This window comes from Hyalella azteca, unplaced genomic scaffold (assembly GCF_000764305.2).
Source record: "Hyalella azteca isolate HAZT.00-mixed unplaced genomic scaffold, Hazt_2.0.2 contig261, whole genome shotgun sequence".
NCBI lineage: Eukaryota > Metazoa > Arthropoda > Malacostraca > Amphipoda > Hyalellidae > Hyalella > Hyalella azteca.
Window position 1 is genome coordinate 279,058 of NW_025930616.1, and position 27,736 is coordinate 306,793.

At 39.2% G+C, this 27,736-nt stretch overlaps 2 protein-coding genes across 2 annotated transcripts; one reads left to right on the plus strand and one right to left on the minus strand.

Annotated features, from left to right (window-relative positions):
* Window positions 1-5,166: 5,166 nt before the first annotated feature.
* On the minus strand, window positions 5,167-9,805 carry LOC108665720 (protein YIPF5). The gene is made up of 3 exons (XM_018152511.1): window positions 9,703-9,805; window positions 7,215-7,295; window positions 5,167-6,159 (listed from the first exon to the last, which is right to left on the minus strand). The coding sequence occupies exon 3, from the start codon at window positions 6,157-6,159 to the stop codon at window positions 5,395-5,397; it is 765 nt and encodes a 254-aa protein (XP_018008000.1). The 5' UTR covers window positions 7,215-7,295; window positions 9,703-9,805; the 3' UTR covers window positions 5,167-5,394.
* Window positions 9,806-16,016: 6,211 nt separating this feature from the next.
* LOC108665721 (bystin) lies at window positions 16,017-27,721 on the plus strand. The gene is made up of 2 exons (XM_018152513.2): window positions 16,017-16,237; window positions 26,414-27,721. Exon 2 carries the CDS (start codon window positions 26,447-26,449, stop codon window positions 27,704-27,706), a length of 1,260 nt encoding a protein of 419 aa, XP_018008002.1. The 5' UTR covers window positions 16,017-16,237; window positions 26,414-26,446; the 3' UTR covers window positions 27,707-27,721.
* The last annotated feature ends 15 nt before the right edge of the window (window positions 27,722-27,736 follow it).

Here is a 27,736-nt window from a genome sequence, read left to right on the forward strand (position 1 = left end):
GTCTATATAATGACTTGTACAATTTAGTAGGACCAGTTGTATTTCATAATCCAGTCATGAATGCCCCATACATCAGTGAGGGAATCATGTTGTTGTGTCAAGAGTAGTTGAAACTTTAGTCTGACTAGCTTTATACCAGACTACCAGAGGCGAAATTAGGATTTGCAGATTTAATTCTTGAACTGCATAACTGTTGTGTTTTCCTTGCTTTACTTTCATTGATGTTCAACGTTTAGGTATTGTGTGACCTAGTTTGCTTATGCAATCCTGTGCTTGGCACCTATTTGTTCCCATTTGCTAGCCACATACCATTTGCTATCAAAGTGTGCTCTAGGCTCTAGACAATCATTAGCTCTCCCAACAGCCCAGAAAATGGTAAGATGGCTACAACCCTTGGGGCTACAAGATTAAGATGGCTACAACCCTAATACCTATCCTTGAATACTGCTGCCAGCTCTGGACTCCGTTCACGCTAGGCGCAATACGGCAACTGGAAGGAGTCCAACAAACCTTTACTTCCAGGATCAGAGGGATGGAGAATTTTAACTACTGGGGGAGGTTACAGCGACTGAGTCTGTACTCACTGCAGAGGAGACGTGAGAGGTATGTCATTCTGTACACATGGAAAATGATAACCGGAATAGTGCCAAACTTAGAGAGCAAGACCTTCAAGATTCAGACATATCACAACAAGAGAAGGGGGAGACTGTGCAAGATCCCTCTTCTGCGTAACAGATCCGCAGTCAGATTTCAATCCCTGCGAGAAGGATCACTCTCCGTGGCAGGACCAAGGCTGTTCAACGCCCTACCAAGGGATCTAAACTTCAAGAGACAGCTAGACGTGTTCCTGAGCACAATCCCAGATCGACCTCCCCTGCAACACTACCAGCGGCGAGAAGCAAGCAACAGCATCGTGCATCAGGTGGCCCAAATGAGGGCGGATGAACGATAATCAGAGGCGGCGATCCATCGTGGCCTGGGACTGCTATGTCCCAAACAAATACTAAGGATACTAAGGCATACTTCCTGCCATAAGGTAAGAGTGTTGGTGCTGAGTGCAGTGTGGATTGAGTGTGGTGTGCCTGGGTGTGGTATGTAAGTGTGTGTTGTGTGACTTGGTCCACAAGCCACTCAGCATTAATCTCCATCCCTCCACCCGTGGTCAAGTTCTGCCCTGCCAACTATCACTCCTTGGCTTGTACCTGAAGCCTATTCAGGGATGGTTACCACTTGATTTATGGTTGTTAAACCATAGTTGGTCTTTGCTAATGTTGGAGTAAGACATTGTTATTGGCAGCATTATCCTAAAACTAAAATTTGAAATAAAATTAATGTCAGCTGCTTCCCTATTACTATTAGGCTATTTTGAGCCGTAAAACCAAAACCACCTTGCCATAAACAATCATCACAAGATTTTTTGCTAGCCTATCTAGGTACTTTAACTACATATAATTTTAGAATTTTTTTTAGCAAACCTTTGAAATTTTGATGGCAGATTGGCAGTTGTTAACTAGTTAGCCTATCCTATTAGCCATTAGTAGGTATGTGCACAAAGTACGCTTGAATGTAAACAATGCTGGCAAAATGGCGGACAGCCACTTTCCGCATCGGCGCGCGTAAGGTATTTAATTTTGAAAGTCCCACCAAAATGTTAGCTTAATTTGATTGACCTTTGTTTGGAAACGAACTAAGAAATCTTGAACTATGACGACATAATTTTTTTTTCTCGAGAAATGTCTATCAAGTACCTACTTAGCTGGGATGTGCAAGAGGTAACATTTGGGCGGGAAATAAACAGGGATATCGTATTTTGAAATTAATGAAAGAATTTGAAATCAAGATTATAGTTTTTAGAGCATGCTCTTGAAATTTCAGAGCTTTGCAGCCATTCGGACAGTTTTTCTACCATGTCCTGTCGCGCTGTTTACGTTCAGTTCAGTCATGAGCCAGTGAGGTGCGCTGGTCCTGAACTACTGCCGAGACTGCGACATGAGATGAGACATGAGACAAGACATGAGAGGGTACATGAGACGAGGCATGAGACAAGATATGAGACGAGACATGAGACGAGATGTGAGATGAGACGCAAGACAAGACATGGAACGAGGAGATGAGACACAAGACATGGAACGAGGAGATGAGACACAAGACGAAACATATGAGACTGGACATGATACAAGGCATGAAACGAGATGTGAGATGAGACGCAAGACATGACATGAGACGAGACATGAGACAAGGCATGAGATGAGGAGACAAGCATGAGACGAGACGTGAGATTGGATATGAGACAAGGAGATGAGACATGAGACGAGGCATGAGACAAGACGAGACATGCAACGAGACATGAGATGAAATGAGACACGAGATGAGACGAGACAAGACACGAGAGACGAGACGAGACACGAGACGATAAGAGACAAGGCACGAGACGATAAGAGACAAGGCACGAGACGAGATGAGACAAGGCATGAGACAAGATGAGACAAGGCACAAGACGAGATGAGACGAGGCACGAGACGAGATGAGAAAACCACGGCTCGAAAAATTCAGTCGCGGCTCGCCAAGTAGATAAATTCCATACTAGTCTAGCAGTTGCACCCATTTCCCCCACCCACCTGCAGTCAAAGTCTCAACCAAAATGTTTTATTCTAGTTAGAATACCTAGAGAGTCTATAACATGAGCTTTCCAATGGTACTAAAAACTTTGAAATTGGCTCATAGGAAACCTACAATTTACAAATGATAGTTTTTCCAAAAAAAGTGACAGAAGTTGGTCCATTTTAGGGGTGAAATTAAAAAAGGAAAAAATTCATATCTTTTTCATTTTTCGACCCACTTCACTCATACTTAGGTATATATTTTTCTAAATTTTTTTTCTCTTTTCAGTGGTGTAATTTTCATTATGATCAAAGGAAAATTTTTTTTTGTGCACATACCTACCATTAGCAATCATCAAATATCAATGTACCTACTCAATAATCAAGTTACAAGCGAACTACCGTAGAAGTTTAGAACTACTGGTAGTGGTAGGCTAGCTTAGCCTAGCTACTATATCCAATCCAAGCGCAAGCAAGCATACTCTCCACTAGTAAACTAAGTAAAACATAGTGGCAAACCAGAGCTTTTTTAGAATCAGTTCATTTTTAATTTCCTCATTTACTCAAGATTTAAACCAATTTCTTAAGTATGATAATGCTGGTATCCAGGATACTTTACTGGTCTACTTATAGGACTCAAAAATGAACTTGAGGGAGAGTCTAAAAAACTCTCTGCTTTGCCACTATGAAGTAAAAGCATGCATTTGCATAATAGCAGAGTGCAGACATATTTAGACTTCCTCAAATTCAATTTGAGTCCTAAATTAGACCAGGAAGGTATACTGGATACCAGCATTATCATACACACATTACACAGGAAATTTGTTTAAATCTTGAGTAGATGAGGAAATTAAAAATGAACTGAATTTAAAAACCTGTGGTTTGTCACTCAGTCATAACTCGTCTCTGCCAATCTCTGGTAATGGATAATTTGGATAATTGGATTAGCTAGAGCACATAGGCCTAGGCTATGACTATGAGCTTTTCACCAGTTTCCCAAATCGCAACGAAATACCATTTAGAAATAGCATACTTAGATTTCATTAAATCAAACCATTCTTATGCATAGGTGATAATCGCAATGCTTACAGCCTTTCAATGAATCTACATCTGAAATCCTTTTATCGCATTTTGATTTTAGAGAACTCTCCCAACAACAACCAAATCGCCACCAATCAAACGAACCAATCAGAGCCGACTATGACCCAGCGCCACTTTTAAAGATAAAACCGCTACTTTCGTGAGAGTTTCCAGGTAAAACGAGGTATATTTGCACAGATGCAAATCTTCAATTTTGTATTATAAATTGAAAAGACTAACAGTTGCAAGTTGAAACTCTTCAGTTTTTTAATCCTAAATAAAAGCTTATACCGCTAACATTAAAATCGGAGTAATAGAATAGAATAGAAGTACCGGCAGTGAAGGAAAGGGCCCATGGCCTGTTGCCGATTCTTGTACTTTTTGTGACTTATTCACAATGGATCCAGCCTTCTGGACCAGATCTTTCCATAACTGACAATTAATTGAGATAGCTGCCAGACTTAATGCCTGGTCCGTTTGGTGCTAGGCATTTCATGACTGAACATATGCTCCTACATAGCTTCGTCTAGTCTGTTCTTGAATGCGTTCAAACTCGGATCGTCAACGATGCTATCAGGGAGGCTGTTCTACATGTCGGTGACTCGAAGCGAGAAGAAATGTTGTCGCATGGATGTGTTACATCGCATTTATTTTATAGCCGTGGCCCTCAGTGTTAGTTCTTGTTTCAAATTCTGGTTATCCTTCTGGTACCTTGTATAAACCGTGGGTATAGTTGTATATTTCGATGAGTTCACAACGCAGACGTCAATAGCAGAGGCTTGGAAGCTTCATTATCTTCAACTTTTCTTCATACGGCTTGCCGTTGCCCTTTAATATCGAAATTATCCTTGCTGCACGTCTCTGAACACTCTTGACTAAATTTTTGTCCTTTTCTTGTTTTGGTGACCACAGGGCGTTTCCGAACTCAAGGTTTGGACGCACGACAGCAACAAACAACAGTTTCATCGCTTTAGCATCTATGTACTCGTAAGAGCGTCTGATCAGTCCAAGTCGTTTATTGGCTTTATTAACCCTTTACCGCCAAATCGGACTTACAAGTCGCCTTTAAAAAAAACACCGGTTTTCTAAGAATTTCAAGTTTTCTTTCATTTTTTTCGAAAATTTACACGAACCAAAAAAGTCTTAGATTTATTTTTTATATGTGTGTTTCAAGTTTCAAAGTTATCTGTCTGTAAATAACCGAAATAAAATTTCTAATTTCTTGTGTGCAATGCATGTACACACGCAGCATGCATGTACACACGCAGCATGCATGTACACACGCAGCATGCATGTACACACGCAGCATGCATGTACACACGCAGCAGCATGTAGATACACGGCATGCATGTAGATACACGGCACGCATGTAGATACACGGCATGCATGTAGATACACGGCATGCATGCTCCTCCACTGGAAGGGTATTCTTCACTAAGGACGAGCGGGCAGCATTACTTTGCAATAAGGATATAACTGACACATAAACACGTTAGTCAAATTTATGACATTATAAATGATTACATTTTATTTTCGATACTATGGGCCATCATTTTTCATCTATTCAATATCTCTGTTAACGTCACATTGGGGGCGAGAGGGATGTTTAAACTTGATACCATGAACAAAATAGAAAAATACAATAAGAATACGAATGTATAGAAATATATTGAATTAAGCCTAGGGTTGAGAAATAAATAAAGTGAGATTGCCATCAGAAGACCGTAATGAGAGCGAACACCGAGTAGACCAAAGCGCAGGGGTAAGCGACCAGCGGCTGCTGATGGTGCATGGCAAGCGCCGTCACGAACAGCTTAGATGCCGACCACGAGCACCAGAAGATGGCAGTGGTGGCAAGCAGAGCTCCTACGGCTCCTTGCAGAGACAGTAAAACATTCAGGCCTGCCAGACCTACGACAGGCAATAGGCAGTAGCCCAGCACGCTGATCACGACACCCAAAGCAACGCCGTTGGTTGACATGAGGTTGAGAAGACCGTACAACGCTACGCAGCCCAACAGACCTACTCCATAGATGGCACCAAATTGTAATTTGCCAGCGAGTAGCAAGAAGCTGCCAAATGCCAAGCAAAAGACCAAAGGACCGGCGAGATCTGTGTCTTGCAACATGGCTGGGTCGGTATTGCGACGAGGGTTCAGCACGTTCAGTGTTTTCTGTAGAATTGCGTCAGGATCTATGCCGAGTTCTTCAAGCAAGGGAGGTTCGTCTTCCTCCGTCATGCCGCCCAGACTTTCCATGTCGTTCACGGGGCCAGGTACAAACATTGAGGGAGTAGGTCCAGGGTTTGAGGGAGCTGCACCGAAGCCAGGGTTGCTCGAGTAGTCGAAACTCTGGAAATTTTGTTCTTGCACGAAGCCATGACTAGCATTAGGGTCAAAAAAATTTGACGCGCCAGATGTTTGCCAGCTTCCTGAGTTTTTGTTGCTGTTGCCATACGGGTCGTCCCAACCATCCGCCATCTGATGAGTAACAAACGATTTGTCATATCCGAAGCAAAAACACATTTAAACTTTGTACAATAGTATATAATTGTACAATTTGTAATTCTATCACTTTTCGATAGAATTATACGGTGCTGTTGCAATGCGGAAGCTTAAAACAATAGCGATAAAAAGACAAATGAACATTATGATAACTGCTCGTCGAGCTAACTGGACACCTTACACCTACTACCTTACAGACCATGAAGGCAAATTTGTGCCATATTCATTACATGTGCTGAAATGCAACTGCAAATGTCAACAACAATGCACGTACAGACAACGAGTAATTTAGAGCGCACAGTAATCAGCTCACTAAATTTATTTGTGACTTACGTTAATAAAGAAAAGCCCAAAAAGACTATCAACTGAGATCGATTCGCGCAAGAGAAATCGGATAAAGTAAATGAACAGGAAAAACAGGTCATACGTAGACCATTTGGAGTAGAAGTGCTCATCTAAACTCACTTATCTCTTTTTTTTGTGATGATGAAGTGAAAAATGTGACACCAAATCACGGGGAAGTGCGCATTTCCGATACTTGCATGGATCCAGCAGTGCGCCAACATTACACGGCAGATAATAAAGAAAAGAGGCAGGAAATATTTTCGTGGGTGTTTGAAATGAGTAGGATGAATGTTCATGTGCACGCTAACTTCAGTATGGCTTGCTTTATTTCTATTTTAACTGAAAGCAAATCATGAAATCGCGAAAAGTCAAGTTATTTAAAAAAATAAAAACCAAAATTTGCGATACCCTGAAAAGAATTTGAAAACTACAAAACAAATAATTACTAGTTAGGGGAACAATCATTTGATTTGAGTAAATTTAAAATCTAGAAACATTGAACTATCATTTGCTTTGTGATTTTCCCTGCTTAGGAATCAAATCTTATGAATCTACTGCTCTAAGCTAATAACCAAACCATATTTTAAGTGTAAAATGATAAATAGACTAATATAATTGACATTTTCGTAATTTTAGCACATGTGATGATGACATGCATCACGCTTCTGATAACAAAAAATAATTACCTCAGTAAGACGGAGCACAGGAATAACAGTAGCGGTGACACAATCAACACCAATCAGCGCCAGGTGGTAGTGGTATCTGACCTGAGAACAAATTAAAGAAGTTTAGTTAAACTGAAGAATTTCCATTAGCAGCTACCTGCGACCAGTGGGACCTGCAGACGCTGCCAGCGATTGCGGTAGTTGAGTTAGTACGTCGACTACCAGGGAGGGGAAGCAGGCTACCATGAGACACAGGCTACCATGAGACGCAGGCGCAGGCTATCATGAGCCGCAGACGCGGGCTACCATGAGACGCGGGCTACCATGAGACGCAGATGCAGGCTACCATGAGACGCAGGCTACCATGAGACGCAGATGCAGGCTACTATGAGACGCAGATGCAGGCTACTATGAGACGCAGACGCAGGCTACCATGAGGCGCAGATGCAAGCTACCATGAGACGCAGATGCAAGCTACCATGAGACGCAGATGCAGGCTACTATGAGACGCAGATGCAGGCTACTATGAGACGCAGACGCAGGCTATCATGAGACGCAGATGCAGGCTACCATGAGACGCAGATGCAGGCTATGGCATTACTCCTTTCTACAACGCAAGGGAATATAGAGCCGGACCAAAGAGCGACTCTTTAGCCCTTGTGTTTCGGACCAGTACAAAAGTCTACACTAAGTCGGCACGCTACCCTAAATATTTCAACTTCGCGCGGTGTTTCCGGTTACACACACTCAAGGCAACAAGTTTATATACCAAATTGTCATTCATAGTACATTCATACTAAACCATGAATAACAATACCTCAATATAAATCAAAGACTGCCACTCAATATATTTAAATATATGAAAAAATTAAAAAATCAAAAAAATAAAAATAAAAAATAAAAAATCATGTTTTTTATAAAAAAATCAAGTGATTTAATCATTTAGATTTAATCATTACCAACCCTGGTACGGTAGTTAGGTATTTATATTCAAAATTTCTTCCAAATCTGTTCAGTAGTTTGAAAGACATTCTTTTATCACTGCGAATTTTGGACCATATCGCCTATAACTCCTGAATGAATGTGAAATTTGTTCACAAGTTAAACATCACCATTAGGTTCTATTTAATACATGTTCCAAGTTTTATCAAGCTGCATCCATAATCCATTAGTTTGGGAGATATTCCTTGGTCACTAAATTTGGACTTAGGAGATTGGCTGTAAGACTGCCTGCAAGACCAGCCACAAGTCTGGCAGTAAATTTGTTCAGGCCATCTTGAATTTCAGTGCTAAAACACTTCAAACTTTAAAAATATATATAGGTTTACTAAATCGGGTTCTATTTGTGAAATACACACTTGTGTTCAAGTGAGTTCAACCTTTTCCTTTTAAAATTACAGCATGCTAAATATCAAGAAATAGGTGTTTGTTTTTGTATGCATCTGTCTGACTCTGACCTCTGTCACAGACTCACAGTCAGGCCAGGGAGGGGGGGGGGTGCTAGAGATTCACTGGGTAGCTAAAGGGGGTGCTAGCCTGAGTAGCCTGAAAGAGTTTGGGAACCGCTGCTTTACAGTCTGGGCTTGAGCCTGGCAGCAGCACCAGTACAAATAGCAATATTGGATGCAAGTTTCCAAAAATCATTATTAGTCATAGGTAAATGTAATGTAACCAGTTCATAAGTAATTTTCAGAAATTGTAGAGAATAAATAAACTAAAACCAGGCAATTTACTTATTTATGACTATAAATAAATCGGGAAAAAAGGAATGACTGAAATCAGCCAAATTTACTAGCATTTTAGTCCAATTCACAGGAGACTATTACACTGTCTACACAGTTTTCCAGTTACTGGTACTGGCAGTGCCAGTGGCAGAGGCAGTAGAATAGGCAACTAGCTGAACTAGTGTTGGGCTGTTCACTGTTGTCTGTTGGGCACTTGGAAGGGCAGTGTTTACTTACTGGCTACTGGCCTACTGCTTACTGCTTAGTACTAGAACTAGTAGTAGTAGACTAGGACACTAGGTGAGACTAGGTCTAGTAGTGTTCACCTAGTCATCTGTAGTAGGCCTAGTGATATTTTCATTTATTACTTTATAAAGCCACCTAGGAATTAGGATTTCCATTTCCTCTTTGACCTCTTAAAATTCAGCTAATATTTGTTTGTAATTTTTACCATTGTTGGGGATTTGTTGCATTCAATGCATTTGCATTGTATGTAACAAATTTAGTTTGAGAAGATTGAGACAATTTAGAATGCATGAACCTGCAAAAATGACTAGTATGTAGGTAATTTTATAAACTACGACCAGGTATCGGTGTGACACCTGTTGACCTGTATACCTAACTATAATATATTATACACTAGGTACACGACTACAGCCACTACGGTCTACGGTCAAACCGTCGAAGGCCAGCGACAAATCCCAACCCCAATACGCAGGAAAACAAGTGCTAATCAGAATCTCTTAACTTACCAAATGTTGTTTAAACAGTAAACAATCACTTACCGAATTTCGTCAAAGTTGAAACGAATACGCTCAGAGTGAAGAGATACAATTAAAAATTATGGAGAATGGCCCCAGTCAAATAATGTCCATTTTGATATCTAGGCTCACGGAACTCAAATTCTTAAATGACGGAAAACATGGAGTCATGGATTAAAGGAGAACAGTGATAAGACTTGATGGATTGTACTCATGGTTAAACTATTATAGTTCAACCATGGTCATTATGCCATTTTAAATAGTGGTTTGAAAAACAATGATAAGACTTCCAGTATTGATAAGACTTCCAGGCCCAGCGGTTAAAGTTCACAGAGTACCAAGAATCAAGATTGGAGCAGTGAGGTGCGGGTTCGATCCCAGCTGGGCCTGGGCCAGCTCTGTGCGTCAGTTTCCGGTCAGAATCGGCAAGCAGGCCGGCTGGCCGGGCGGTTAATTAAGCAAAACAAAACTGAAGCAGTGAGTTGCGAGTTCAAGCCCTCAACAAGCTGTGGATGTTCTGCAATGTTAAGAATCGGCGACAGGCCTCCGGCCTAATAAACGCTGAAACCGCTATATGGAATTGGAATTGGGGTGCTTGGTGACCTACGGTCACGACCTTTAAATCGGTCATACACGCTGCCTAAAAAAAACTTTTACTAGCATCAAAAAATTAAAAGTTCACACTCTTATGTTAACAAAAAAGTTCAAATATACCATATTCACAGCTGTCCTAAGAAAAAATATAAAAATTCGACAATCGCAAAAAATTAAAACCACGTACTAAAACAATTCGGCACGTTCAAAATATATAATAATATTATATATTATTATTCAATCAACTAGAAGCAACGTTACATAAATTATGCTAATGGAAAAGAATTATGGCGAAAGCATAGGATGAAACTAGAAAGCCATCATAATTGACCAGTGGTAACTACGGTAGGTTGGTTTTCATAACGATGATGATGACGTCGTTTGAAATTGCCGTCAATAGGTTGTCACAAGGAGCTGAGATACTTAGTTGAACTACTGCGCTCCTACCGCCTACCTACGGTACTCATTTTCCTGTTTCGGCTGAATGTGTTGGTAATTTGGTAGCAACAAGAAATTGTTAGAGCTTTTCATTCAAATCAATTGATGACTTATTGAATTGATGACTTATTGATGACCATATTGAATGAGTCTCATTTCAGCAATGATTTTGCACCTATATTGATTGTTGCGTAAGACGGGTGAGATTAATCGAACAAATAACTTGGGTTTTGGGCTAATAGCTTACTTCGTTATCCAATATCGAGGCTCGCCCTCGATAACTGAGCCTTTCGTCTGTTTGCAGCAACTTTTTTTCGACAGGGTCACAGAGCGATGGGGTAAAGATCGATCATTATCCCATTAAACGTTTTCTTGAAGATTTTCAAGCTTGGGCATTGATATCACTAAGAAATATATTTGAATTCCTCACTAAATTGAGTTCACACAAAAGTATTGTGTTGTGATCACTTTGTTTGATTGTAACTTCAGTTTTACCAGTGCCATGATTCTAAATCAGTGTTCCCGCCCAACGTCTAAATCAGTGGTTCCCAAAGTGGGCGGTACCGCCCCCTTGGTCGGTAGGTACGTAAATTTGTCCGAGACGTCCTGGGTTTCTAGTGCTGAAACAGTTAAAAGTGCTAATAATATATTGGTCAAGTAAATGGGGTTCTATTTGTGAAATACACACTTGTGTTTCATCTTTCTTTTTTAGAGTTGCCGCGTACTATTTTATCAAGAATGAGGCGTATGTTTTTATATGTGTCTCGGGGAGGAGGGGGCGCTAGAAATTCACTGGGGAGCCAAAGAGGGCGTTAAGCCTGGAACAGTTAGGGAACCACTGGTCTAAATAGACAGCAAAGAGTCGATGGACGAACTTGAAATCCTTAAGGACTAAACAATTGAACCATTCTACGTTGGGCTCAACAGTTTTAAAGCTATAGAACATTTATACTTCAAGTCCTTCAAGTGTGAATCTAATTATCTGTATTACATGCCGAAATAAATAAACATTTTCTTACAAGGCCGGCTGACCTTAAATTTCCTTCTATAGGTTCGTGCAAAGATTGCTCTTTTTTAAAGTGTCTCCTAATGCCTGCGTTCCGATAGGTGAAAAAATTTAGACAGGGCATAGAATTCGAATGCATTTATTTGCCATTCTAACAACCAGCAACAATTGGCCACAGCCTTCTATAATCGTGCAGATGATAAGTCAACAGTTCCGTAATGTTTTGTAGAAGATCATAAAACTTTGTAGAGGGAAATCTTCAATCATCGAAATACTATCGTGCATAATCGTGGCACTGAATTTCTATTTTGTGTCTATGTCAAGTTCTCTCCTTAATTGAAAATGATCATATTTTAATGAACCTTAGCACGTACAACTAGTAAACAAGAAAATGGTAGAACACATTACATCTGGATTTGGGTCGCGGTGACCCACAAAAGACATTCAGTAGCCAGTACAGTTACTACAGTACAGCCTCGTTCGAACTGTGATACAGTGTGATCGCGACTTAAACGCTCCTTCGCTCGAAGCACCATATACGTGTTGTGTCAAGTGACATACCCATTTACATCATTCTAAAGTATACGAGGTACTTTAAGCCCTATTGAACCATAATAAATCATACCATAGGGCCAAGCCGAGAGCGCAATATATGGCGCCCACGGGCTAACCATTTGAAAATGGTAGAAACGCCAAGCCAGACTTTGCAGCATAAGTCTAAGCCTTACCGCCGCTCAGCCGCACAGCCTGCCCCTTCTTCTTCTACCAAGAAGCGCAGTCTTTCAATTATAAATGCCTCCAAGCCCAAGAAAAATGCACCAACCACCAATAACTTATCCCCAACAGCTTCCAAGGTCGACCTTGCCCACGAAGATGCCTCTTCAATTATTAGTGGGGTGCTATCTGACTCGTGTGAAAGCCTTCCCACTCAAACTCTCACCAATCCCTGCTAAACGAAGCATCCAAAGATAGCATGAGCACCACCAATTAACCACTCAAAAAGACTACAGAAGCCTAAAGCGCAAGGATAGACCTCAACTCAGCGGAAAATGCACACAACCTGCCCCAAAGCACCCGCCAAGTTATTCTCACCAGCTCAGACGCTCAGACTAAACTGTCTCGTCTGAACCCATTCAGAATAACCAAAGCTATGGACGCACTGTGTGGGCCCGTCCAAAGTGTAGAACATGCATCAGCGCTCAGGTGCCCTGCTAATAACCACCAAGATATTAGAACAGGTGCACACTTTGCTGGAGGCCAAAATCCTGAAGATTGGTGAAGACTCACACCCAGTGACCGGAAAAATTGCTCGGTCAACCCAGTTCTCTACGAAAAATCTTTGCACCAGAACTTCAAGATGAATCCCTTGACTTTATACTGACCATTCTCAAAGAAGATAAAGTTGTTGGGCACTCATCTATCGCACACACATGCTAAACTTCACAATATTGCAATGGAACGTCAGGTCGCTTCTAGCTCGCCTACCACACTTACAAAAACTAATGGCTGACCTCTGGCCAGACGTACTATGTCAACAGGAAACATTTCTTGCCCCAAAACACACAATGCAACCTACGAGGATACCAGACACCAATGGCACGTTGCGACCGGGCATGCGGTAGAGGAGGGGGAGTAGTGAGTACTGCTAACAGTCCGTCCCACTATCCCACACTTTCACCTTCCAATAGTCTCCTCACTCGGGTCGCCTGCCGAAGACCACAACTGCCCTGCTTGTAATGGACCATCATGATTCCTGCCTTCCGGAACGTAGCCTTCAACACTTCAAGCCGTCCGTATCTAGGCCGTGGGTCGAACCAGCCCTCGGTCGAACGGCAACTTGTCGAAGGACGATAAATTTTGGAACAGAACTATGCTATCTGAAACCTAACCTCAGATGCGGTGAACGTAAAATTACGTAATTTAACAATTCCAAGAAGTCAGATTCGATCCGCGGCCTTGTGGTGCACGGCAGGTGGTGGTCAAGGCCGGAGGAGGACAAAGCCGAGTGGTGCACAGCTGATTGGTGGATATCGGGAAAGATCCAAGGCGTTCGGTTCAAGGCTTATTGGTGTACAAAATTGGTGGTGCACGGCTGCGCTCCCTTCTCACTCGAAGTCTGTGCAAGCCAAGTACACTTACCTCAACTCAAACTCACAGTCTGCTCTCTTTATCTCCCCCCAAACTTACCCAACACAGTGCTACAAACCGAACTCCCTCTTCTCATCACCCATCTCCCCAAACCATTCATCGTCTGCAGCGACTCAAGCGCCCACCACCCCTCATGGGGGTCCCTCCACTCTGACCCCCCTCGGAACCTTACTTCACAAGTGGATACATGACTCAGTCAAACCTCTTCCTCCTCAACACGTTAGAACCAACCTACCTAACATCTAGTGGTAACTACAGTCACATCGATCTCAGCATCACTACAGCAGACATAGCCCCATATTACACCTGGACCCCACACTCAAGCCCATGCACCACTGACCACTTCCCGCTAGTGCTTTCCACCCTAAAAAAGCCATACACAGACATAGCACGCTGGCAGACTCGCTCCGCCAACTGGCCCCAATTTCAAGCATCCTTAAACCTTACCAGCAACTTCCTATCCCCAACACAGGCATGTGGCACTGTCGTGTCCTCAATCCTAAAAGCAGCTTCTGCTAACATCCCGAAAACAGAAAGCAAACTCCGTCACCCATCACTGCATGCTGGTGGACAAAAGAGTGTGCAGCGACCCATCGAGCAAAAAACCGTGCCCTGTCTAGATAGAAAAATCATCCGGAAACGTCGATCTCTGGATGGCCTTCAAGCGTGCCCGTGCCAGCTTCCGGAACACAGTGGTGAAATCCAGTAAGACAAGCTGGAACAAATTTGTTTCGTCCATCACAAGCAATACCCAAAGCGCAGTGGTGTGGAAAAATGTTCGCTCCCTCTCCACCAAAACGGCCCCTCGCTCAATAGTTCTAGCTCAGCAGGACAATACAATGGCCGAACCAGAGCAAGTTTCGGAGTGCCTCGCACTTCACTTCTCCAGAAGAAGTGGTGAAAGGTCCAACGACCCACGCTCTGAGGCGCGGTGCGACCGGGTAAAGGCCTCACCCCCATCCTTCAACCGAGGACCTGCCCTCTGGTACAACGCTCCCTTCCAGCTACACGAACTACGACGCTCAATCTCAAACTCCGCCTCCCGATCGCCAGGAGGCGGCAGCAGACCGTTCAAAATCCTACAAAATTTCCCTGGCTCACAACTTCAACTTCAAGACGCAGAACCTCAAACCGCATTTAATCTTTTTGACCAAAATTTGGCCAAAATTTCAGGTTCACACATTTGCGCACGTGCACAGCGCAAAACTCTCTCAATTCTGACCCAATTTGTAGTAATAATGCACAGTATCGTGCTTCGGCAAGCATAGTTTTTGTTTAGTTTTTGATGGAAACGCACAAGGGCACGTATGACGAAATTTTCCAGCGCACACTATGATAATTCTAAAACCAATTTCATGAAATCAAATAACTAATAACTAAATTAAATTTTTGTAATCGTCTTGGATTTTTAATATGACGAAATTACTTGAAAATTATTGACCGCGTCGTTCTCACGTAGCTCGCAGATTTATTTCTTGCAAGTCTAATCACAGCATTGTGGGAGTTGCTGGGCTCATGTGCAATGCGTTGGTGAACGAAATTTTGGCCAAGTGTCAATGTGACGAACCTCAGCAGGCCATGGGGCTTCATTGAATCCCCATTATAGGAGCGTCTCAATGTTTTAAGTCTGCATGATCATATATTTACATTTTCATTAAGATAACATTATTTTCAATTGTCGATATTTTTAAACAGCGATTATCATGATAATTCTAATAAATGAACATAAAATTATCCCGGGAGCTTATAATTATAATATTTTAGGCGGCTGAAACTCTCCTAAAATAAACATAATATTGCTACTCAGACCTAATCTATTCTATTATATACGTAGTTGATTCTTTATCTAATTGTTTTTAAAAGTTATTATCGTTAATTGAAGAATAACCACTTTATTAACGTGTTAAAATAAATTGTATGTTAAATCAGGAAGAATATCTATCTGTAATCATAAATCATGTGATTCCGAGTAGATTAATACGTTTATTATGTTTGCTGATGAAGCCCAGACCATACGAAAAATAATAATTGAACAAAAATTACACTCTCTCAACGTAATCTTTCTAATTTTTATTTAAATAATGTTTTTCGCCATGAGCAGTTGGGTCGTTTACCTGCTTGGGCAAAAAGAACAAATTGCTTTCCAACAACGACCGGACGTTTGCTAAATCTAGCGGGTCTTTCGCTATTCTACCCATGCTTGTTTCTAGTTCAAAAGTTTGAAACCTCGGACACCTCGGAGTTCAGATGCGGTTGAAGTCTGAGTGTAGCCTACGTTGTGTGTAGTTTCTTCGTTTTCCTAGTCCTAGAAAATCGTTTATTTTGGTTACGTGGATCACAAATCAAACGAATACTTTAAACGGTCATCATTATGTGAGTTACGCATGTAAATTTTATTAACTGATTGTCTGAAACTGGTGCACGATAGATGATATGTTAAATATGATCTAGGTATCATAAATACCTAGATCATAACTGGTGCAATACTTAGAGTCTTTAGACTAGGATATGAATAGGATTATAGGACTACTTCAACACTTAATTTCTAGTTTTGGAAATTTTTTTTAGGCCTTTAGTTTTAGCCTGTTACATGTAAAATCAGTGTCATTGTATAATTCATTGTTAGGTCGTCTGGTCGCGCCCGCCGTCGCGGCACATAGGTATTCTAATTTTGGGCACTGGGCATTGGGCAGTGATGGGCAGTGGGCACCAAGTTAAAAACTTAAAATAATGGATTCTTGTTGTTGGCTGTAGGCCTGTAGCTGCATACCTACCAAGTGTTGAGCTAGTGACAAACCAGACTCCAGAGATTTTTTAGAATCAGTTCATTTTTAATTTCCTGATTTTTCTCAATACTTAAACCAATTTCTTTAACATTGTGGCAACTGGCAAACTGCAAAGCAAAGAGTTTTTTTAGACTCTCCCTCAGTGTGGAATTCTGTATACTAGTGTATAGGGTAAACGACTAAACGTGGTATTATTATGCCGGTATATTCCGTCATTGTGGGTAATTCCGTCACCTCTCCAGATTTTCCTTTATATTAAGTTTTGTTTTAGTTCCATGCGTTTGTTGATGGTTGAAATGGTGACGTCATACATTTACGTGTCAAAATACTGCCAAAACACTAGGTCTTGGCCATGTAGTGGGAAAATATTGAGATCCAAAGAGAGACAATGCATGCCACCTTGTGAGATCATCGAAAAATGTGTCAACTTTGACAGTTGACCTTGCTCTACCAAATAGTGAATAACTGTTTTTATAGGAAGAATATTATGGTTTGAGACTTTTAAATACATCTGCGAATATATTAGGACTCCTTTAAGTATACTTGTATTCGCTGATTTCAAGTCTTAAATAAATTAATAGATGATTAAGTTGAGAAATGGATTTAGACACATGAAAACTAATTCCATCACAACTTGAATTGGACACACACAGATCGTTCCAAGCTGTGTACAAAAATTAAAATTTGCTTAATTAAAAGCTTAATAGTTGTTAATTAAAAGCGTAATTAAGTAGTGTTCAATATTCATTAGTGTTCTAATTCAAAGCCGTGTTGTATTCCAATACAGCTCACACAGCAAACGGAATTCGAACACGTGGATGACGGCATTACGTTTCAGTAGAATTTGAAGCGCGGACAGAATACGCCTCACCACGTGCTGAATATTGCCACACACAGTGATGGAATATAGGGATTTGGTAGGTTTCCATTCTAAAGGCTTTTAAATAAATATGGCAACATTTTGTGACGTTTCGTTGTTGCTGACACGTAGTGCGGTGTTTTGAGTCACATAAAGCAAACAGAACTTGGAGTAACGCATACGGTTATTTTTTATAGTTTTTCATTTCTCGATGCGTCCTTAATGTGACAGAATATACCGTGTTTACCCTACTAGGTAATATATTCTCATTTTAATATAAGAAAACGTATCAAAAAACCAACCCTACCACGTTACACCACCCTTCACTGCAGTGAAAATTGATACACTGAGCTCATTAGAAAGTCTGCCACGCTTCTGAAATTGTGCGTCGTTTGAAATCCAATCCCGTGTTGCCAACGCCTCAGCCGAGTTAACTAGTTGTTTATCTGTATTCTGAAGGCTAGTGGACAAATATTTGCAATGAATATGCTCTAAAATAAAAAAAACACATCCACATTTGTAAAAAATTCTCACGATTGGACAATACTATTGTCCAATCATGGGATCACAATACCAACAAAGTTATTGATATCACACAAAAGTATGAGATGAACTTTAACTCTTCCAAGGCGTACATTCACATCGTGCTTCTACAATCAAATCAATCATCTGACATGGCGGCATCATGCGCATATCTTTTGGTCATGTCAAGTTTGATTTCACAATAAATAGACTTGATCCACATTCCATACTGACATTTAAATGATGGAAAGTTGTTTCAAATTATAAGCACCCATTGATACGCGTCCAGACTTACATTTTTTCATGTTTTTGCCTTATTTTGTCGATATTGTCTATATAATTAACTTCACTTCAGATTCTAAATGATTTCGTCTCCCATCGTGAGTTTTCGAACGTCTTGTGTCTTTTAGAAAATGTTTGTTGTTGAAGTGGAAATTATTTCAATATATGATCATTCAGAGCTTAGGCATGTACCCACTGTGCAGAGAGTGAATGAATATTGCAAGATCTTTGGCAATGCTTCAGTAGCAAAATTTACGCCTTCAGAAGATGAAGATCTTGCTGACACATTTAGATTGAAATTCTTGCATTTAATATATTTGTCAGTCTTTGCCAACTATTTAAAAAAAGTAAGGTTTCCGATATGCTGGATGGATCAGGATGCAGTGAAGCTTGTCCAGAAATCAGTTGCGATGAGTTCCCACTCAAAAAATGTAAAGATCAAGCTTACAATTACGTAGTTGCGGTCACATTAGAGCGGTCAGACTGCATTTTCCCATGTTCAGTTGACACTTGCTGTACAATCGGACTGTTTTTAGGGTAAAATTAGTTATTTGGGGTAACACGTGCGTGCAACCTTGTAAATAAGTTTGTGGCTTGTAAATAGTTTTTCATTACTCAGCGTAAATGGCTTTTCATTAAAAATTACCCAGCGGCGCATCTTAAATTTACCCGGCAACGCTTAGGACTTAAAAACCCATATATTGGTGACACTGCATCCACCCTCTGCGCCCTGGGCATGTACCATGAGTTGTATTAAATAATTTAAGTTATTTTAATAAAATTTGATTTCTAATTTGAATTTTCTAATCAAATTTCTAACTAAACATTTTTAAAATATAATTTAAATTGACAGCATGGTACCATTTCGTGTATTAAATAATTACATTTAATTCAATAAATTGTAATTTTGAATTATTTGTATTTATTTTAATTTAATTCTACAGCTGCAGCTGGCATAAATGAGCATCATATGATAGGAGCGAAAATAAAATTGTATTAAAATTAATTGTAAAATTGTATTAAAATTTAATAGCAATAACGTATCAGGATTTCAATCACAGAAATTTGGGTATGAGTATTTAAAATTCATCATTGGATGCATGAACTAATTAGACAGACAATTAATTTTATCAATAGATAAATACGCTGCAAAAATTAATGATAGGTTAATAACAAAAAAAAAAAAACATTTAAAACTGTAGCGGAATTTATAGGACCAGCACTTAAAATGGTTGTGGAATTTCTAGGACCAGCACTTAAAAAAGTTAGCAAGAGGTTTTGTGATTTTAATGCTCAATTTTGCTAAGGTTATATTGACCAAAAACTGGGACACATAGCGGCTATCAATGCACGTGTCAGTTCAATGGCTTAGGACCGAATCGACACTCCTTTGAACCCGCATGCCACTGCAAACACGTCTGCTGACTCAGATGAACAACCTAACTTTTCTCCCAACCAAACACACTCATACCTCCTTTAATACTGAAGGGATCAGCTTGAAATTTTGAATATAAGTACTGGTATGTATTATCATTGTCCTGCGATAGAAATAAATACCTATTGCTCTATAGCAGTGGTTCCCAAACTTTTTCAGGCTGGCGCCCCCTTTGGCTCCCTAGTGAGCTTTTAGCGCCCCCCGCTAACACATATAAAAACATATGCCTCTTTCTTGAAATTTAGCACGCTGCAATTTTAATAGATAAATGTTAAACACAAATGTTTATTTCACAAATAGAACCCCATATAGTGAACCAATATGTTTTTAAGCTGTTTTAACTGTTTCAGCACTAGAAACCTAGGACGTCTCGGGCAAATTCACGGCCGGACTCGTGGCAGTCGCACGATCAATCTCCAAATTCAATTATCAAGTAATATCTCCCAAACTAATGAACGCAGCTCAAGGAAACTTGGAACATATATTCATCAGAACCTAACGTTGATTTTTAGCTCGTAAAAAAGTTAAAATTTCACCTTCATTCATGAGTTATATTGCGATAAAGGCCGAAATTCGCAGTGATCAAAGAATTTCTTCCAAACTACTGAACAGATTTGAACGAAATTTTGAATATACATTCCTAACTACCAAGCGTTGATTTTTTTTTGGCTTATAAAAATTTTCGATTTTACCTTCGTTTGCGAGTTTTTTTTTCATTTCACAGTCATTCTTGATTTCACGCTTTCTTATATTCGGCCCGCATCGCCGGATAATTTGTCTCTTAAATTCGCGGCGATCAAGAAATTTCTTCTAAACTACTGAACAGATTTCAACGAAACTTTGTATATTAATACCTAACCTCTCAACGATGATGTTTAGCTTGCGACAATTCTTCTATTTTGTTTTCGTTCGCGAGTTATACAGATATAGGAGGAACGACCGGCTTTTCTACCGGCCGGTTTAACCAAGAGCAAACGAAGGCAAAACGGAAAAATTGTAGCAAGCTAAACATCACCATTGCTGAGGTTAGGTATTTAAATACTAAGTTTTGTTCAAATCCATTCAGTAGTTTTGGATTAATTTTTTGATTACTGCCAATTTAAGCACGTATTGCTGTTTAAATCACGAATGAAGGTGAAATGAAAAAAAAAACTTGCGAACAAAGTCACAATCGAATACATTTTTAAGAGCTAAACATTAACGTTCGGTAGTAAGGACTGTAAGTTCAAAATTTCGTTCAAATCTGCTCAATAGTTTGGAAAAAAATTCTTGATTACCCGGTACTGTGAATTTCGGCCCGTATTGCCATATAACTATGGCAAAAACAAATGAAGGCAAAATTCATAAAAAAATTCACGAGCTTAACATTACCGTTAGGTCCTAATGAATACGTGTACCAAGTTTCATCAAGTTAAGTTCATTAGTTTGAGAGATATTACTTGAACATTGAATTGGAAATTGGCCGTGCGACCGGCCGCGAGTCCGGCCGTTAATTTGTCCGAGACGTAAACCCAGGAGAGGTTAAAACCCCAAAATATTTCCGCCGCCCCTAGGGGGGCAATACCGCCCACTTTGGGAACCACTGCTCTATAGTCAATGGAGTCTTCAATACGATGAAATAGTTACATTTTAAATATTTATATGAGGATGAGTGAGATCATCGGAAATTCGGAAGGGTTATAGAAAAATTTTTTCTTGGCGTAAAGATCCAAATATATTTTAAACCTCCATCAGAAATTGTGAAAGTGTTCAATAACTTGAACTTAATATACCGTTCATATGATTTGCAGCGAACATTCCAGTTCATTACGACTAACAAAGAGATTGCCCATGTTGGAAGAAAATAAGTAAAGGATGAGGCTTATTGAATAGACTCATATCACTCAGTTAATAATTATAATAATTATAACAATTTTAAAATCAATTATTTTGATGAAAACATGAGTGTTGATTTCAACATATAACAAATATACACACCTTTAGAATAAAAATGAGGTAAGTGCATAATTTTATTTCTAATTTTAATAATAATTGGCACCATCACATAGAAATGCAGCTATGCAGCGTCGATGGTCACCGGACATCAATCAGTTGCAGACATGCATTCGTGGTAAATGTTTGTGTATCATTTGCTCCTCCAAATGTCCCCGGCAGTGTGCATCACATTGAACTCGGTTTGGTGTTGTCTTAGTTGTGAGATGCTATTACAGCAATCCCTTGATTAACGCGGTTAATAAATCCCCGAGTTTTACCGTGTTAAGCAAAACCGCGCTAATCAAACTTAAGAATATATGGGAATAATTATAATGAATCCTCAAAAATAGCAAAGTTACATAATAATTTTTTTTCCACTAAAATTCATCATATTTCCACTAAAATTCATCACTGAATTATGTTTCAAAAGTGAAAAAACAATCTGAATTACTTTTCAGATCACGAGCAGTCTTTGTGATGTATGTACTGGCAGTAGCGGCGCGCCTAACTCCATAAAAAAAAAGTCGCGCTAATCAAAACTGGCACCGCGTAGATTAAGGGTAGGTCGCAAATTTTTTTTCCGCGTTAATCAAAACCGCGGTATTCAAAACCGTGCTAATCAAGGGATTGCTGTACTTCCTACTGTTTAGTTCATTTGCTTAATTCAACTTAGAGACAAATTGTTAAGGAACAAATGCTTCTTGAAGTTAGTAATCTAATTGAATATTTCAGGAGTCCATTGCAATGTTTAATTGAAGTTAATAAATAAAATGGACATGGTAAATTTTAAGTAGTGAGTACAAATTTTCTCAGAGTAGTGGTTAGACTTTCAGGTCAACCCTAGGTAGATGGAAATATAATATATGAATCTTCAAAATTAGAATTTGATCCTGCAGTCTCCCTTGAGTTCATTTTTGAGTTCTATAAGTAAACTAGTAAAGTATCATGGATACCAGCATTATCATACATAAAAAATTAGTTTAAATCTTGAGTAAATGAGAAAATTAGAAATTAACTGATTCTAAAAAAGCTGTAGTTTGTCACTATGATTTCTTATGTATGATAATGCTGGTATCCATGATAGTACTATACTGGTCTATATTTAGGACTCAAAAATTAACTTGAGGGTTTGCAGTGTGGAATTCTGTATACCGGTATGTAATATATTATCATGTTCACATAAAAGAATGTATCGAAAAACCTACCCTACCACGTTACACCACCTTCCACTGCAGTGAAAATTGATACTGCCTCATTGAGCTCATTAGAAACTGCCGCGCTTCTGTAATTGCAAGTGGTTTGAAATCCAATCCTGTGTTGCCAACGCATGGTTCTATAGGTTTTTAAAAGAACCTGGCCTTATGGCATTCTAAAACGATCATGCTTCTTTAAGGACCAAGCACCCCACCGCACAACACACCTTCCCCGGCAAAAGCTTATTTACTTCTGAAGAAAGGGGTGGTTTCACTGTCAGCCATGGTGCAATTCTATAGGTTATTTAAAAGAACCTGGTCTTATGACATTTTGAACCCATCATGCTTATTTACGGACCGAGCACCCCACCGCACAACACACCTTCCCTGGCAAAATCTTATTTACTTCTGATGAAAGGGGTGGTTTCACTGTCAGCTCAGCTGATAGCTGCACTGGGCGTGGGCGGGCCTTGTTTGAATTTGAATGCGTGCATAGATATGAAATCCTATCCCAAATTATATGAGTCCTATAGAGCCTAAATTTTTAATATGCATATAAAAATTACGGTTGTGCATGGATTATAATGCTGTTACCATTAAAAAACTTTGAATTATCTCTGATGCAAAAAATACTTGCTTAAATAATTTTATTTTCAATAAAAGTGACTGGATGCAAGCCTCGTTTTGCAAAAAGCCAGATAACTTACAACAAAAGTAATTTTAATTGACGTTCATTTCTAAATTAAAATTTATTTAGCCAGTATTTCTTGCATCAGAGATACTTTAATGTATTTCAATGTTAACAGCATTTGAATCCATGCAGAAACGTAAATATTTGAAAGGTTTTAGGCTAAAATTTACGCTCCTAGTCCAAAGAACTGAAACCTATTTCAAATAAAAAATGACCAATGAATCGCACTTCTGGCAGCTTCTGTCACAGCTGATTGCAGTTGCAGTGCATTTTTACTAAGGGATAGCCCAAGTTGCCAGTACATACTTAATGTAGTCTTCCATTGGTACAAAACTTACAAAATAACCTTGAATTATTGATTGCTAATTTCTTGCATTAGGTAAATGTTTATGATTCAAATTAATCATAGAAGTTGTATCTCCATAATTCCATGTTGAATTAAAATTACCCATAGAAGGTTCACATACAGATGCCAGCGCCAGCAGCGGCAATCAAATGAACTACTTTATTGTTTAGTATGTTGACTAATAATATAATAATATCGTATTCTGTTTAGGTCCAGTCTCTTAAAGTGTTCCAGCAAAATATTTTCCATTACTAATTATTTAAATGTATTAACTTGTGGTGCAGTAAGATATTGAATTGTTTGAGTTCTAAACAAAGATGGCGCGCCCGCATCCAGATGTCAGCGCCAGCAGTGGCAATCAAAGAAACAACTTTATTGTTTAGTATGTTTACTATATTAATAATAATATAGTATACTGCTTAGGCACAGTCTCTCAAAATGTTCCAGCAACATATTTTCCTGTCCAAAATTTTGCACACTGGCATAAAGTTTGAGACATTAATGCATGAATCAGTTGAAAGAATAAACAATTTTGAAAATTTACAATTTTTTATATATTAAAAAAATTTGATAATTAATTTTTTCAATATATGAAAATAAAATTAGAAATTCATTGTACATTGTTTTTTATTATTTTTAATAAATTAAAAAAATTAAAATGCATATTTTATTTCTTAGCTAGGTTAAGAACATAGTAATGAGCAAAATTGGTCACAAGCAAAGGCATATTTTCTCTCATTTGTGAGTGGCTTCTGCCCAATTTTTCAGTTTGGATCTAGAATTTTGTACAAAATTTCAAAAAATCATGTGTAGAAACAATTGAAATTTTCCTACTTTCAAGAATTTCTCACAATTGCATTTTAGTAACAAGTGTATAGATACCTATATAATGATGTAAAAATCTGATACTAAATTTTTCTTTTATATATGGCTCATATATTCAAACAGATCAAATGACCAGACTGGACTGATCTTGAATATTTGAATAACCTTTTCCAGAATTCCTCACTGGTGATACCTAGTCTTGTTGACTGGTGGCTGTCCAGAAATGTAATGCAAAATGGTGGCCATACTTTGTGTGCCATTAAAAGATTGAACATGAATGCTTGGCTGTACATTCACATGCTAGCTTATCCTAGTGCCACGTGGCTATGCACATATGTTTATTAGTGCCCTCCAAAAATGTTCAATTTTGGTTGCTCAATTGTATTCTTATTCCCCTAGACCATGCACAATAGGGATTGGTGAGTGACCAACTGATCATGCACATGTTCAATATCCATGTACAATTGTACAATTGTGTCCATGCAGCTATTCACATTTATGTAATCAAGATTTGGAAATTTCCAACTTGATACTGGAGTCTTGCCTCTCAAAATTACCTTATTTTTTATTACTTTGGAATCTCGCCGCTTGAATGTGCACTTTTGTTTACAATTAGATAGGAGATACTTGACCTTGCAGGAATCTAACCTATAGCTCTAAAAATGGGAAGAAAGCTCTTGTCCTTGCTTGGAAAATAGATATATTCTTTGATTGAATGTAATAGCAAGCTAAATATGTTGAATGCTGCACTGCGTCAGCAGGATTGTATCTTTGCACCCCTTTGGCCTTGCAAAGAGGCCAATTGCATTACAAACTATACATGTTTGTATAGTTTGTATACATTACAACTAAACATGTTCAATGCTAGGCTGACATGTGACAGTGCTGTCACAGCAGTTAACATGGCAGCACAATTGCATCCTTAAGCCAGAATATCTGCTGTTCCTAAAATTCATGTTCATGTTTTTCCTGAAGGGAAAATATCTATATCTTGCACATATCTAACCAACTTTGTTTTCATCTACTCCAGTCCAGCTCATTTGATACAGTATTTGTGAAATATTCCTCTTAATCAGTTCATATATATATGTATGATGGATGAGTTGGAGAATCCTCAAAGTGTTCTATATCTGCACTGATAGGACAATAAAACAGGGTGACTTGGACCATTGATGGGTTAACTTGAACCATTTTGACATTTAAGAAAAGAAAACCCTATAGTACTCAAAAAGTTATTGGTTTTGAAAAATTGTGTTGGTGGCTCTTGAAGAACCATGAGAACCTAAAAATGCAATTGAGATATATTTTATGTAGTATTTACTATGTGAATATTTGTAACATGTAAAGAGGTAAGCGCTAAAAATGTTCCAAGTCACCCTGCCAGTGGTCCAAGTTTTACAGTTCAAACAGAAGCCTCAACAATCTGTTCAGTGGTAGAAATCTTGAATGCTTTTAACAATATTCATCTTGATAGTTCAACCTTTTTATTGAGTATTCAAAGTATGGTATATTTCAGGAAACGGGAAATAGCTCCCATTCTAATTCTAATGCACCATGCTTCCAGGAAGTAACTACTAACTATGTATAACTACTAACTAAATTTATTCAATTGATAATAAGCATAATTTTTTTGCAGATAACCTCTGTTGGTGCTTACACTGCTATCAAGATGGGTAAGAAGAAATCTCAGAAGAGGTTTGGTCATAAAGTCTCAGCTCCTGGAGCTTTGGGAGCACAAATATTGGAGGAAAAGTTTGCTAAACCTTCTCAGCGAGTCAAGGCAAGGTCCCTGAAAACTGAGGCCAAAACTCAGTATTTAGACTTGAGTGGTGTCTTGTCTCAGGTGCACAAGCTTGAAGATGATTGTGCAGAACAGAGAGATGATGGGCTAAGTGCTGAGGTGCTGCACGAGCAGCAGAAAGAAGAGGCAGATGTGCCCCATAATGTTGAAGCCTTAATTAAGAACTTTGAAAAAGAGGCTCTGGAGGGTGTCAATGTACTAGAGGAGGAGAAAATTTTTGCCAGCCTCATGTCAGAAAATAAGAAATCAAAGGAAACTTTCATGGAACATATCCGGGAAACACTAAATGAACGTCACACTGAAATTCAGTCTCAGGTTGATGAAGCAAGTCAGTGTGGTGGTCCTAAGATATCAGAGGAGCTACAAAACATGTGTAAGCAAGCTGGGGAGGTCTTGGCCAATTATCGGTCTGGGCCTATACCCAAAATGCTTAAAGCCATGCCTAAAATGAGGAACTGGTTGCACTTGCTCTACTATACCAACCCAGAGAAATGGAGTGCAGCTGCTGTCTACCAACTAACTCGACTCTACTGCAGTCAAAAGCCCGAGATGGTCCAGGCCTTCTACAACAAAGTCTTGCTGCCACGTTGCAGAGATGATATTGCCTTTTATAAGCGTCTAAATTATCACCTCTATCAGGCCCTCTCCAAGGCACTTTTCAAGCCTGCAGCTTTCTTTAAAGGCATCATTCTTCCTCTTTGTATGGGAGGTGACTGTACATTGAGAGAAGCTGTTGTGTTTGGTTCAGTAGTTGCCAGAAAAAGTATTCCTATCCTTGCTTCTTCTGCTGCTATCATGAAAATTGCTCAGATGGAATATTCAGGTGCCAACTCAATATTTCTGAGAATCTTGTTCAACAAGAAATATGCCCTGATGTGGAAGGTGTTGGATGCCGTTTGTGATCATTATGCCAAGTTTAGATGTGAGGACCGCAAACTGCCTGTTCTATGGCATCAGTCACTGCTGACCTTTGTACAACGTTACAAAAATGACCTCAGTCAAGAGCAGAAGGATGCACTCTATGGCTTGGCAGCATTTCATTCACATCATGCCATTACTCCTGAAGTAAGGCGCGAACTTGAAAATTCTCAACATCGAGTTGTAGCAGCTAAGACAACTGTGCAATAAACTGATTGGGTTAAATTCTCTTCACTTTCC

What these genes read in the sequence shown, in the direction of transcription:
- LOC108665720 (XM_018152511.1), bottom strand. Translation starts at nt 6,159, where the DNA reads ATGGCGGATGGTTGGGACGACCCGTATGGCAACAGCAACAAAAACTCA.
- LOC108665721 (XM_018152513.2), top strand. Translation starts at nt 26,447, where the DNA reads ATGGGTAAGAAGAAATCTCAGAAGAGGTTTGGTCATAAAGTCTCAGCT.